Source organism: Microtus pennsylvanicus, chromosome 1 (genome assembly GCF_037038515.1).
Source record: "Microtus pennsylvanicus isolate mMicPen1 chromosome 1, mMicPen1.hap1, whole genome shotgun sequence".
Classification (NCBI taxonomy): Eukaryota; Metazoa; Chordata; class Mammalia; order Rodentia; family Cricetidae; genus Microtus; species Microtus pennsylvanicus.
Genome location: NC_134579.1, coordinates 159,115,793 through 159,130,772, shown reverse-complemented (window position 1 = coordinate 159,130,772; position 14,980 = coordinate 159,115,793). Strand labels below are relative to the sequence as shown.

The following is a 14,980-nucleotide window of genomic DNA, read 5'->3' as shown; positions in this document are numbered from 1 at the left end:
AGTGATTGGTATAATTCTAAAATTGCAGCATAAACAAAACAGTAAGTGAAATATGACAACAATCTTAGTACAAAAATATTTAAAGCATTCATTTGTATAAATTTTAATTAAATTGTGGCAATTTGAAATATAATAATGAATATTTTAAGAAATAATTTAGGAAATTTTACCAATGGTTTACTGCCAGAAGCTCCAATTATAATTTCACAAGTAGAATTAATTAATTAATCAGGGAAATCAGTTGAATCTTACAAATTTGTTTTTCAAAGCATAAATGTGCTATAATTTGTGTTTTACAGTTTCTACTAATGCATTAAGATAGACAATTAATTACTAATATACTGTCTCTCTTTGTTCCACTGGTGAACTTTATTGACTTGTCAACGAAGAAGAAATTCTTAAATTAGATATGAGTGGAACTTCAAATAGATAAGTGATCATTACACTGTACAACACAGAACAGTAAATGTACTCCATTTCCAATTAAAAGTAAGATAAGACAAGGGTTGCCATCTCCACAACCATGGTTTTTCTCATACCACCTACCCTAAGTTTAAAAACAATGTGTTTGTGCATGTGCCTGTTTGTGTGTGTGTGTGTGTGGAGGGAGAGAGGGAGGGAGGGAGAGAGAGAGAGAGAGAGAGAGAGAGAGAGAGAGAGAGAGAGAGAGAGAGAGAGAATTCTTGCTGGCCATTTTCTTTTTGATAGAGGTTGAGAAGATTCTAACTTGAAGACCCTAAGAATTCCTGATGTATACTTCCTATACCAAATCACATGTTACATCCGTTTACACATGCAAGAGAAATCAAAGCCAAAACTGAAAGTAAAATGGACACAATTTTAATGGATTTTTTTAAAATTTTTGTGCATTGGATTCAAACAGCAAACTGTGTGCACTCAACTGTTTTCACAATGGTGTCAAGAGATCTGTGTCATTTTGCCATTTACACACAATTGTTCATTACAATATGTTATCCGCCTTGTGGGAGTCAGGGGTGCGGCATGGTAAGCAGTGGTGGTAGTGCACCTAGCTTTTATATTATCTACCTTGAAAATATTTCTCTTCTATGATTCCTTTGTCGTGATAAAAATAGTTTTCACCAAACGTTGGTGGTGCACACGCACTACCATCCATGCTTGACATCACACCCCTGAGAGGAACACATGTTCTTATTTTGTTGATAAAAAGTATTACAAAAATTTCCATACAAAAACTATTTTCATAGAAATCTTGCATTTCCACAAATAAACCTGAACACTTTTTTTTTTTGAAAAAAAAAACTGCTCAAGAATTTTGTTCTTTTAACATTGCGACTCTTGTTCAATGCAGTCCACTTCAGAGTTCTATCATGTACTTTTCTGTAGGTGACAAGTCCCCATTCTTTATCAATGAAATCTGCCCAGGCTCCATCAAGATCTTTACAGCAGGAATGAGACTTTCAGTTGGCAAAACAGAATGACAGAATGAAATCTTCAGTCTTCCACATAACCAGCAAAACTAAGCCCTGTTTTACAATGTATGATAAGGATTGCAAAACATCATCTTTTAACGTAGAATCTCTGAACCAACTATTAGTATTTAATTTCGGGTGTAGGTTAGGGTAAGGGTTTTTTTTTTGGGGGGGGGTGGAGAACATGTGGGAATCTGATTGGTTTGCCGGTTAAATACTTTCTGTATTTTTCAGGAAATAAAAAACAACCATTATTGTCTTTATAATTGCCATTTATATCTCAATCCATGACACAGATTATTTTTAAAAAAGAAAGAGAAATAATGGAAATGTTCTGCTTTCTGTTTCACCTCTATGGAATTCTGATGTGTTTAGCTTTACATTTTTTCACATTCTGTAAGCACACATTGTCTATTCAGATGATGATTGAGTATACTGACTACTGGGGGCTAGTGACATCTCTTCGATTATTTTTTGTGACCAGGGGACTGTATTGTTTCTTGCAGCTCTATAATTTTTGCTGATTTCACACATTTTTTATTCTTATGACATTTTTATTGGTTTCCTTTTTGGGCACCGACATTCCATCTCATGGCAACAGTTGAATTTCTGAAGGAACCCGCAGTTTCTCCCTGGACTGCATTTTAAACCAGCCACAACATTTGGATGTAACATTCACTCAAAAGGAGGGAGGAACCCATGATAAACAGTGTAACCCCGTGTAACTTGGTTGATCCATGGTGCTTGTAAATCAAGTCTGATCACTGCAACTGCTTAGATCACAGAGTCTCTAGTTCATAGACACAGCGGCATGAGGTAACTCATTTTATTTTGCACAGGTTGCATATTTCCACAGGAAACATTCTCGCTAAATTGTTTGGAAAAAAAAAAAGACAACAGTTTGTGCTTGGGTGGCTGGCCTCCCAACTTCATGCCATGGTTTCTTTACCTGGCAACCTTCTGTCATTAAATGTGTGCATGTTGATAACTTCTTCTGTTTTCACAATGACTGGTGCCTGTGGCTTATGTTTTAGCCGACGCTGGCACTTCAGGGACATCCTCAGTTCTTCCACCATAGCACTACAGAAGGACCGCTACAGAAGAACAGAGAGAGATTGGATATTATAAACGTGATAGAGGGACAAAATTCTACAATCATTCTCACATACTGGCCAGCCTGCCAGCCTAAAACATTTAGACTATTACATGGTGATTAAAAATTATTACATTTTAAATGAAAAAATAGAATGAGAGTATCATAGCATTTGGGCTATTTAAAAAATTACCACCTGATAGTGAAATATTCTCTCCAATAATAATTTCTGTTATTCAAATAGATTAAATTAGGTTATATTTTAATATTATGTAAAGTTGGTTAGCATTATGAGGATATCTACCCTAAAATTTAAACATAAAAAAATCTCTACTAGATACTCAATGGTGTTTTCTAATTAATTATAATAGGAAATGTACTTTTTGGGTTACAAGATGATATACACAAATGGTCTCTAAACATTGTTTCTCCACTATTTAACTAAAATAACAAAAATGGCATTAGACAAACAAAAATATAATACAATTTCTGTAATTTAATTACAAGTTTTGCTGTTATTATACATATGCACATTGACAGTGACTAGAAACATACAAGATACAATCATGAAATGGAATATTGTCAAATTTTAAACACCTAAGCAAACATTATCTTTAATTCATTATAAAAGCCTTCATAACAGAAAGCAGAAAACAATTTACCCCAGGTGAAAAGGATAACATTTTTCATATTAATGACTCTAATATGAATAGCCAGAAGCTGTACTAATGATCCCTAGATATTCATACAGAATTAGTGGAAAACCTATTGCCAATAAGATGAAAGTCATAGAGTCATTAATGTGAAATAAATTTTGTTAGTCTCTTTCCTCTCTTGATTAAGACACACAGAGAATAGATCCCTGAAACAATGTCATACTATAGTTCAAATTTAGCTGATCTGAGTCTGAAATTAGAATCTTCTGTAAAAAAAAAATCAAAATGTACACATAATACAAAGGTGGACATTTATAAAAATTCACAAAAAAACTGAAAGATGATATGAAACATGATGAGATAATAATAGGTACTTTGAGATATACTATTGAGTTAGTCATTGTTGCTTTGCAGTTTATCATCTTAGAATCCAGGACAAAATATTATAGTATATGTGTCTATTTTTTTTAAAACAAATTTGCATGTATAATCTTTTGTGACACTCAAAGTAACATTACAGATTATTTATGTCTCAGTTTGTTGATGCAACGTAACTCAGAGAAAAAGTGACTTGCAACTTCCCACACACACAGTAAAACAGCCTGTCTATAGTTTTGTGATATTGACATAGCTCTAAAATATTTTTATTCCTTTATGGCTATATCCTCACCTTCCCAAAATGTTCTTTAAATCTGTGTTTATTTTGTTCAATCTTTAAGGGGGAAGTTAGTTTAAGAAGATATGTTTATCAACATATAAAAACAAGTCAAATCTGTGTCTCCTGCTTTTCCCCCCAAACTTCTCTGAATCATTCCCTTGTCATTACCTATATTGCTACTGCACTTCCATGGTCTTTCTCTTTTCTTCACACAGTCATCCCTGCTTGGGTGTACCTGCGGTGCTGAGTCCTTAACAGCATAGTTTGGGTCTAACTTTATTTAATTGCTTCAGCACACAAAGTTTTGTTCAGAAACCTCCTTCTATAGGCTACTTTATCTTCGTCAACTTGGTTTTCTTCCCTCACTACATTTCCCTAATTGTTCTTTTATCAGTAGCCTCTGAGTTTTAAAGTTCCACTCTCACTGAAGTGTAAAGAGATTGAGTGAGTTCTTGTTGATTATGCACATCTATGCTCTTCAAATAGCAATCCAGCTAACCATAGCTCTGCATGACTCTAGTGTTTTGTTTTTATTTAACAGTGTCTCTTCATGCATTGCAAAAAGGTTTGCTTGCATCTTAGGAACATCACAAAACACAATGAAATTCTTCAAAACTTAGTACCTTTAAACAGTAAAACAATTAATGTGTTAGAACTTGTAATGGGTGAAGATTAGATGTTAGTCATAACTTGTCCAAGGATTACAGAATTGTTACCTGGAATTATGAATTGTGTTTTTAATTATAGCTTTTGAAATTCATGACATATTTTAATTTAAGGCTATATATACCACCACCAGCTTGTACATTGGAATGGTGTTGCTTATTGCTTAATACCTTCTATTAGATGTATTTATTAACAACATGATGATAATGATGATGATGATGGTGATGATGACAACACGGTAGAAATGGAAAAATCTGACTCCAAAAGGGAGAGGAATACATTGTCTTGAGGTAAAATAGTCTTGACTCTCTGTTGAAACATTTAATAGAAGAATTGATTAATATGATATAAGTAAAATAAAAAAGGTAGAACTTGATCCCATTGACATTTAAAACTGATATAAGATGTGAATGAATGTAAATAATTTGAAAGACAGTTTTGCTTAATATAGAGTTTCCAAATATTGGCTAATGTTTAACATCTTTTTCAACCTTAACCTGAGACTATTTTATTGTATAAAATTCACAACAAAACAAAGTGTAAGCATTAATATTTGGGCTAAAGGATAGGCTAAGTTGTTTGTTTCCATGGGAAAAAGATTAATGAGCATACACATTCTCTTAGGAAAGATTCTAATTCATTTATAATAAAGTATTAGTTCTTGGTATTTAGTACTTGCTTCAGACTATACCTTGATACATATAAAAAATTTTAAATTATTATCCTATGCTACCAAACTTATAGTTAATATAAAATCTTTCTTAAGTTAAATAATCAATATTTTTTATCTTTTATAATCTTAAGTGATATGTATACATTTTAGAACCATATCAAAACTATAAATTGCAAATTGTAACCTCATTTTCTAAACAAACATGAAATGGAGAAAGCTTTTGTCAGAGAACTTTTAATCAATCTGTGGTCTTTACTATGCAATTTCAAAATGCCATTTTGGTTAATTTTCTCTCTGAATGAGCTGAAATTTGCCAGGAGTTTCCTCACCTATCAGTGTGCTATTACCAGAAAAATAGTTTAGTTTTTGAATAAAAGCACTATGAAACAACAGGTTTTCTTCTATTTTTTCTCATTCTGATCTTCAAAAAAGTTTTGTTACCATAAAATTTTAATTAAATTTCTGATAAATTTTTATTCATTTATTAACAGTTAACCCATTTGATCTACCTCAGTTCTGAATTACAAATTTCCCAAATAGATACGTGCATATGTCTCCAGAAAATTCACACACAGTTTTTGATGAGCCTTTATTTTAGTGTGCGCTGCCAAAATTTCTTATGATGTTTAAATATAACTTTAATTCCATTTCATTCAAGAGAGACCAGTTGCTTTTCTTAGTTTTAAATATGGTTTGGGATTCTCTTTTATTTAAATTTGAAATGTCTTTACAATACTCCTGTGCACTTAATTTGACTTTGCTTAATTGTCATTAACAAATAGGAGGGAAGAGTAACAAGAAAGAGAAGGACAAAAGGAGACATAGAGTAGAGAGGAAGGAAGGGAGGGAGAAAAGTAACAAGGGAGTGAGGGGCAGCAGAGTTTCAAACCCTTTTGGGGGTGAAATCCATGTGTTGTGTCATTCAGGTGGGATGTTCCCTACAGTGAAAACAACAGTAAAATGTTTCTTCACATTAAGGCAACAGACTACAAAAAGGAAAGTAAAGGCACAAGGATACTAACCATCATTAAAAACCTCTTTTAGAAAGTTTCAAAAGTTTACTAAACAGTGTCTGGTTGGTATGGTGGCACTAACCAAATAGAAGATTCCTGAAAATGAAAATTTAAATCTTTGAGCTGTTAGCATGTATAATTGCATTAAAATAAGTAAAACTCTTCATAAAATTCACTACATTGAATGAAGCAACCTGTTATTTACACATCCCTGGAAATGAAGGCCTTGAATTCTTTTACATGGCTCATTTGAAAAGTCCTATGTTATATTTTTAGTATAAGTAAAACATAGTAAATATAAATGATTTAAAATTACCGTTGTTGTTTTTCCAGAATTATTTTTTTCTGAATATCTTGCCTTTCTAACCTATAGATGCATGATTCACATGACAGAAGAATTTACATAGCAAGAATTGTTTTAATATAAAAAATCTAGCTATAAATATGCTCCATGTTCAACACTGACATTTTTGTTAAAACCGACAGTGGATGAAAAATATCTAGTTCCTTTGTTTTCAAGTTTAAGTTTGTCAACCCTATGTTAAATAAATCTACTTGTCATCTGAGGATATAACTATATGATATGTTTACTGTCTACCAACATTTTTGGTGACCTTTTGTCCTATTCCTTAAAAATAAAAATTTATGTAAATATTATTCTATTTTTCATGGAAAAGTATTTACAATCATTTTTTGCCTCAAGGGATTAAACTTCTATAGAAATATTTATTAGTCATATACTCAAGAACTGAGTCATATACAGAGTCATTGAGAACAGTCACATAAAATTACATCACATTAAGTAATATCTAATGAAACAAGTAAATTGTAGGAAACATGTTATGTTATATAATATTTACATAAATATTGACATATTAAGAATAATAAATGTCATTTATGTGACCAAGTAAAACTTCTCTCCTGATTTATTTGATTATAACTGAAAGTTGTTAAATATAAAATACCTAAGGCATACCTCCCAAATGTGAATTGACCTATGGCTACATGAACATAGGAAGGAAGCCATGAGTTATGTAAATGTCTAGCTAAATCACTGAAACTAAAATACTTTAACAACTTTGATCATTATATTGTGTTATTGCAGCATTTTTGAAAAAGTTAGGATATTTACAAAAGCCTTCTCAAAGGAAAATTTACACATCCAATTTTAAGACATAGTTTCACTTAATTGCTATAATTTTATAGAAAATAAAACTTAGCCTTGAAAATTCAAATTGTAGCTTACAGCTATATGCATCAACAGTAACAGAGTGGAGGCAAGAACCTTGTTATTTAACTTTTTTTCTTTGAATATTGTGACATAATACCAGTCTCCATTGTCCTGAGCTCATTGCTAACAGCATTTGCCTAGATTCTCTTTTGAGTAATCTTTAATGATTGCATATGACAATTATAAATCAAATGGAAAAGCTATACAAAACTGAAAAACTATTTTTCAGAGCATTAAACAAAAAGCATGCTACTCTCAGCCTGGGGTGTTTTATATTAATAAACATACTAATCAGTACAATAATAAATACAAATATTCTCAGAAACCTTCACTTCAAACAATATTTAGCCAATATTTTATATCGCAGTTTTCAAGTTAATGAGACTGAGAAAGGGTAGCACCATTCCACATTTTTCCTCAATCATACTTAAACTAGGAAGACCAATAAAGAAGGGCAGCAAGTTTCAGAAGCTTTTCAGTGCAGCATCTTCGGTGTAGAAATGGTTGCTTTTTAAGACGAAAGGTGTTGATTATCACATTCCTGCTAAAAGTCTCATCCACACAACTAACAGACAGGCTCAGGAAGCTTCTGTTGTTAAGACAAAGCAGCTAAGATGTGCCAACTTTATCCTTTTTAACAATGGTATTAAAATAACAAATGACATTCATATTACAATTATATGAAAATCACGATAATTAATTTTGATCTTTTTTTTAAATTAAAAATTTTAACTTTAAATAACATTAACAATTTTATGTAAAAGTTGGATAATATCAGAACTTGCTTATAGTTCCCTAAGGATAACCTGATGCCCACTGTTCAATCGCCTCCTCCCCTTCCTTAGCCTTTATTGCCCCAACTTCTGGAAACTGCATTTCTACTCTTAGCCTCTATTTAATCAATTATAGCTTCCACATGCGACTGAGATCATTCTTAACATAAGGGTTTCTGTTTCCACACATATAAGAAATGACAGTCTCTCATATTGCTATTTTTATGCATTTTAAATATAAACTCAGATGTCTGTATATTGAGTCATTTGGAAGAGAACCTGAGAAGTCTTAAACTCAGTGACACAATAGTGAGCTCTGATTCTACATCTTTTAAATTCCAAAACCAGTTCTTCAAACATTGGTGACAGAAAAAGAGTTAAAAAGTAAGTATGATCAAAGGCTTCAATCTCATGACTGAATTTAACTACCTAATTTACACATGTTCTCAATACAACTTCATGAGAAAAGAAACAATCAAGAAACAAGGACATAGACTCTGGAGAGGTGACTCTGGAACTAAGAGTGCTTGCAGAGGACCAGAAATCAGCCACAGAACCCACAAATGGCCCCAGGGCATCTAACCTTTGACCTCCATGGGTGCCTTCACTAACATTCACAGATTCACACATGCACACACATAAATAATATTAAAGAAGACTATTTTTTAAAGAAGTAACTAAGTACATATGCTTATGTAATAACAATAAATGAAAAAAAAATTTCTTCGATTTGACAGAGAGTAAGGAGTGGAATGTGGGAGGGTTTGAAGAGGGAAGATAAAAAGGAGAAATGTTATACTTAATTCATAATCTCAAAAATTAAAACAAATATTAAACTAAACAAAACAAAAAAATAAATGAAGTTTCGAGGTACAATTTCTATAGCTTAAATTGTCTAAATAGTATTAGATCAGTGTCTCTGGTTGTGGAAAGTATAACTAACTCTGGAGATACATATCTTCTTCTCTACTAATAATAAGTTCAAGGGTCTTGGGAATTTCCACCCTTCCTTCCTTCCTTCTTTCCTTCCCTCCCTCCCTCCTTCCCTCCCTCCCTCCCTCCCTCCCTCCCTCCCTCCCTCCCTCCCTCCCTCCTTCCTTCCTTCCTTCCTTCCTTCCTTCCTTCCTTCTTTCCCTCCCTCCCTCTTCCTTCCTTTTTTAACCTAAATTAGGAACCATGTTTTAAAACTTTTAAAGCCACACATTAAAAAAATAGAACAATTATTTATCAATGTCCAGCCTTGGTTTTAGTGCTATAGAAGATGAGCTATGGCAGGGATGGCAGGAATGATTAGCTGATTTTACAGATTAATGAAAAACATGAAGACAAATATCCTATGTAATTGATGTTTATATAAAAGGCATTTTAAAAAGTTACCCACTAGTGCTTATGTATATCATTGGCGAAACAGAACACCCTACTTCTAGACGGTGACGTAAAAATTACAACAAATAGATTACTTATTCAGTTTTATTCACAATTTTAGTTTGAGTTCTAAATAAACTTATATTTTACAGCCAAATTGTCTTTTGTTGAACATCACCCTAGAACTTCTAACTTTTGAAAACTAAAATGCAGTTGAACTTCTTCCACTAAATATAGCTGTTGTATATATTGGTACTTTATTTAAGCATCACTTGTAAAATGCAAATTTTGGAATAAAACATTTATGAACAGTTTCTTAGATTGTTTGTATTGCTTGACTCTATCCATCCATCCATCCATTTATCTATATGTTGTTATAAAAAGCAATATTTCTGTTACAACAATTCTTCAAAATTCTGAAAGTAATTCTTACAGAAGGCTACAAGTACAGCCTGTTTTAATTTTGGGGTTTCTATGAAATGGAATATGTATTCGTTTTAAAAATTCAATATCTTTTGTCCTGAAAATTTAAACTAAGTAACTGATTTCCACTTATCAGAAACCAAACTGAGCAGTTGAAATTTCTTGTTCCTCTACTCCTTATATTATCTTCTATATTTATTATAATTATAGACAGAAACTTTCTATGTATACACACATATTTTGTTTTGATTTCCATGAAATATTTAACTTAGAAATGTCTTACTTGAGACTTGCCATTGTTCTCTGTTAGTAACAAGTATTGACAGAAATTGACTATGATTGGAACAATGGTATATTCCAAACATGTAGTTGTAATGCCAGGACCGGAATGTTTTCAGGGTACAATACACATATTGAGATTTTAATAGTTTGGTATACACTTTTAGTTTATAGTTTTCAGACATGTTAACTATATTTACTTTGTGGTTAAAATGATAAGTAAACATTTTGGAAATCATTTTATATTCTTATGTTGAGAAACTCAGATATATATATATATATATATATATATATATATATATATATATATATATATTAAAAACAATGTGTATGGGAAGATTTATTTTAAGTAAATAATGAAAAAATAGTCCCATAAATAAACCAAATAAAAAAAAATCAAACTTTCATGCTATTAGTCTTGCTGGAAACCAAAATAATACAAATTATGTCTACCCTTTACAAAATGGAAACTCAGAGTAGTTAAAAGGTGATTTTATATATGAAATGTTAGAAATAAATTTATAAAAATAAACTTTTTAGAAATATGTTTTCAAATATAGTTATAATAGCTAAACGACAAAATTTTTCAAATGTTTATTTATGAATTTATTTTTATATGTCTGGGTTTTTTTTTCTATATGTTTGTCTATGCATTTCATACGTAGTGATCATAAAGAACAGAACAGGATGTTGGACCCTCCAAGAAGAGGAGTTACAGATAGTCCTAGGGTTTTGGACCCTATGTCATCTGTAAGAGCAAAAAGTGCTTTTAACTACTGAAATATCTTTTTAGCTTTGAGAACCAAACTTCTATTTGCTATGCAGCTCCCTTCAGTTATGGAGACCTTTGTAAGGAGAGATCCATGCCCTAAAACAAATGTACATTGTCTTAGATGGACAAATAATTCTTTGAGTGTTTATATAAATTCAACAGTTACTGGAATCTTAGAAAACATCTATAAAGTCAAAGAAAATATAATGCAAACATTAAATATATCTGGTTATAAATTTTTATTCAGACAAATAAAACATTTTTATATAATTCAAAGTTGTCAACCAAAATAGAAAAATATAAAGGAAAATACCTATCTCAATAATTTATATATAAAATAAAGTTTATCTTTGATGAATTATTACTTATATCATTATTAAATTGTTAATTTGAAAATGAAGACACCATTAAGTAGTTATCTGAAAACAAAATTTATAACTTTAAAATCAGTAATGTATGCAATTTTCAGCTTTTTTTCATTTTTACCTAGCCTGCCTTTTGTTTAACTTTAAAACATATCAGAAATATAAAATAAGATGTAGATTCAATAACCTGGGTTTTAAATTATATTTTAGAAGGGGAGATTGCAAACACATTTTATTTCTATATTTAAATGGTATTTACTATTTTAATTTTATTATTATCATTAGAGATGAGACTTTACATAGACTATTACTTGTTTATAAATTTCAACGATAAAATTTGTAATCAAGTAGGGGTCTGTGTCTTGTTTATTACAAATTATTCAGACTTTTTTTGTGTAAAATACTGTAGACTGAGTGAAGATGGTGGAAAAGAGGAAACTGATAATAGAGCACTTTGGGATTGGATCATTGAATGACAGCCTTTTGTTTTAATTTAACCTGAAGATAACTTTTCTTAAAAAATATTAATTGGGAAACTTCACAAGTATTTTATTTTAATTTATAATAAAATCTAAGCTAAAAAGCGATAAATGCATAATGATTTAAAATATGACTTTGTATACGTATAGATTTAGTTCACAAGACAATCCAGATATTTGTTTAATTATATTGAACTGTTGAATAATCTAGCCAGAAAATTTTTCCAAGAAAAATAAGGAACGAAACCAGAAACTAAATTATCATAATGAATAGGAGGTATCAATACTAATAATGCAATAACTGTTTAATCTAGTATATTGAATTACATAGAATCAGTGATATCCCCATTTTATATATTTACAAAGAGTTATAATTATTTCTGTTTTTAATTTAGTGGTAAGAGATAATAGCTATTTTAGACAAATCAGATTAAGGGAAGTAGATGGAAAAATAGATATATGATAATTAGAGATATTAAAAAAGATAGAAAATATATAGATAGAAAATAGCTAGATAGATAGATAGAAAGAGAGATAGATTTAATTTTGCCTTGAAGATTTGCCTTCTAGGTGTTCCTGATTTTAAAGTGGAGTTATGAGTTAGGTTTCTCTTTTCAAAAGAGAAAAGTAAAATTGGAAAAAAAAGACATCCATATTGAAATAAAAATATAAATGAAATAATGTATTAAGAAGTATAAGATTGGTGATAATATAGGTAAATAAAAGATAGCCAGACTTAATGTTTGAGCATATTTCTATATGAGTATATCACCTTCCACCTGTCATGATGTGGAGAGGAATATTTCGAATGATGTAACATACAGCTAACCTAGCATAAAATAATATGCAAGTTGCAATCTTGTTCATCACACTTATATCTTGCAGAAACAAACTCATGCCAAGTGACCGGACACATTACCCACTACAGTAAGGGAAACTTTCTGGACTAATTAATGTGCAGTCTAACTGCCTGTCCTGAAATCACTTTTGGGATTATTCAAAGAAGAACAAAAGACAATGATCACTACAGTCAAATCAAAAAAGAATAACGCTGGGAACCCAAGAATAATTTAATGTGGTCAGAGAAATGTGCAAGCTAGAGAGAAACTGAAACCCTGCAGCTATGGCCGGGGACAGGTGATAGAGATATGCAGAGACAGAGAACCTTGTTTTCATTATGGAAGCAACACAGGTCTGTGTGAAAACAAGTGAGTGTGACTCAATGTTCAGTATAGTTGTTGCCTGGCCTACTCTCAATATATATTATTTTATTTAATAATTTTTTTAAAAATATTTTTAAGTCCACAGATTGCTATTACTGAGAATCTGAAGAGTTCAACTGATTCAGTGAGAGGTGGTAACTGCTAACTAGATTTATTGTAAAAATTAAATAACCACACCCCTTGAGATTTAAAAAAAGAAATGATTTTTTTAATTTTTAAGATAGCTCAAGTAAATCAAATGAGGAAACATCTAGAGATAACAACAATACAATACCAATAATATCTAGATTCAGTTTGTTTTATTTTAATATTAAGATAAACTTAAGAGAACCATTACATATAGATGGTTAGACATTCTCACTAGAAAACCAAATACTCTTTCATATATATAGGAGTTATTATAAAATAACCAAATATCACTTATTGGCAAATTATTCAAAAATGTCAGTTGATTACTTGATAAGATTGTTCATTGCTTTGTCCTTTATATTTTCTTACAAACCCATTTTCACACTACAGAAAGAACCACAGTATCAAGAGTGGACTTATATGTAGCCAACTAAAATTAACACAACAGAATTTGGCTTAGCCATGTTACCAGAAATAGTCAACCTTAATGTTGTTAGGAAATAAACTATATGAATGTGTTAAAATTTGAAAATTTACACATTATTATGTCAGATAGAATAGGGGTATCAAAATATTCATTTTTCAAAGATGACTAAAAGTTGTCATGAACTACAATCAAGTAAAATTTTAACATATGCATTTTAATATTGAGTTCAAGACATTGGGTCAACAATTATAACATAAATCATTCAAGCCAAAGGAAGATACTTGTCATCTATAATTTTACAAAAATAGTTTCTGGAATATTTATATTCAAAGAATAGAAGCAGAATGATTTTTACATATTTTACTGTTTGATATTATGTTTTTAAATACTATTTGTTCTGATATTTGTATTTTTCACAATAAACTACATGAACTTTACAAATACTAAAGAGAATAAAACCTCATTCATACACTTACTAAACACCTAAAATATGTTTCTATTAAAAACAAAATCCAAGATTATTATATACAAAAAAAACCACTGGAAGATAGAAAAAAGTAGAGTTCATTCCATTTCCGGAGTTATAAATGTACATACAGAGGTGAGGTGTGCTATCTGTGTTATTTTCATGATTTTCTTTATATTTTATAGGACCAAAAAAAGTCTAGAACTAGGAATATAGAAGCTAAGTGATTACACAAACTTTTCAACTATAATAGAAAAGTTTCTCTACAAGTGAGTAAATATATTGAGGTACAAAGAAAAATTAAATGATTACACTTATGTGGTTATACATATTTCATAATTACTTTGATTAGAGTAAGGAAAAGACTCAATAAGAAAAATATGCAGTTGCAAAGCCATAATATTTGTATATATTCATCAATTTAAAAAATTAGCAATATTTCTAATGCAAGCTAAGATGTACTAGTAAAGATATTCTAATTAAAAAAATTATGAGACTAATTCTACTGTACTCAAATTTATTTACTATGTAGCTTAAAATTACTATATGTCTTAAAACCTGGGATTGTTTTTGACAAGATATTTCTATTTTTTAATACAATTTCTGATTTTTCTTCCCTCAGTAACTATATCTCTCAATTAATCTAACAGCAATGTACTCAAAGCAAAAAATTCTCCTTATTCAGACCTAAATAAGATTGATATATCTATTTGTTTTGCAAACTGACAAGTAAACATTTTGTTAATAAGTTTAAAGACTATGATGATGATCATGAATCTTTGTGAAATATGTAGAGATATTTCACAAATTATATATTTTAGTTATAGAATGAATGATA

At 30.4% G+C, this 14,980-nt stretch overlaps 1 protein-coding gene across 8 annotated transcripts in view; it reads right to left on the bottom strand.

Annotated features, from left to right (window-relative positions):
- Positions 1-824: 824 nt before the first annotated feature.
- Grik2 (glutamate ionotropic receptor kainate type subunit 2) overlaps positions 825-14,980 on the bottom strand; it is a 592,264-nt gene continuing 578,108 nt past the window's right edge. For 4 of the 8 annotated variants that reach the window (XM_075944134.1, XM_075944185.1, XM_075944144.1 and 1 more), the window contains one exon: positions 825-2,545. In XM_075944134.1, the coding sequence (XP_075800249.1) occupies positions 2,381-2,545 (165 nt within the window). In that variant the 3' untranslated portion in view covers positions 825-2,380. Of the gene's footprint in view, positions 2,546-4,694; positions 4,834-6,219; positions 6,307-14,980 lie in introns of all 8 variants that reach the window. The other 4 variants (XM_075944195.1, XM_075944206.1, XM_075944164.1 and 1 more) reach the window with 3 other exon arrangements.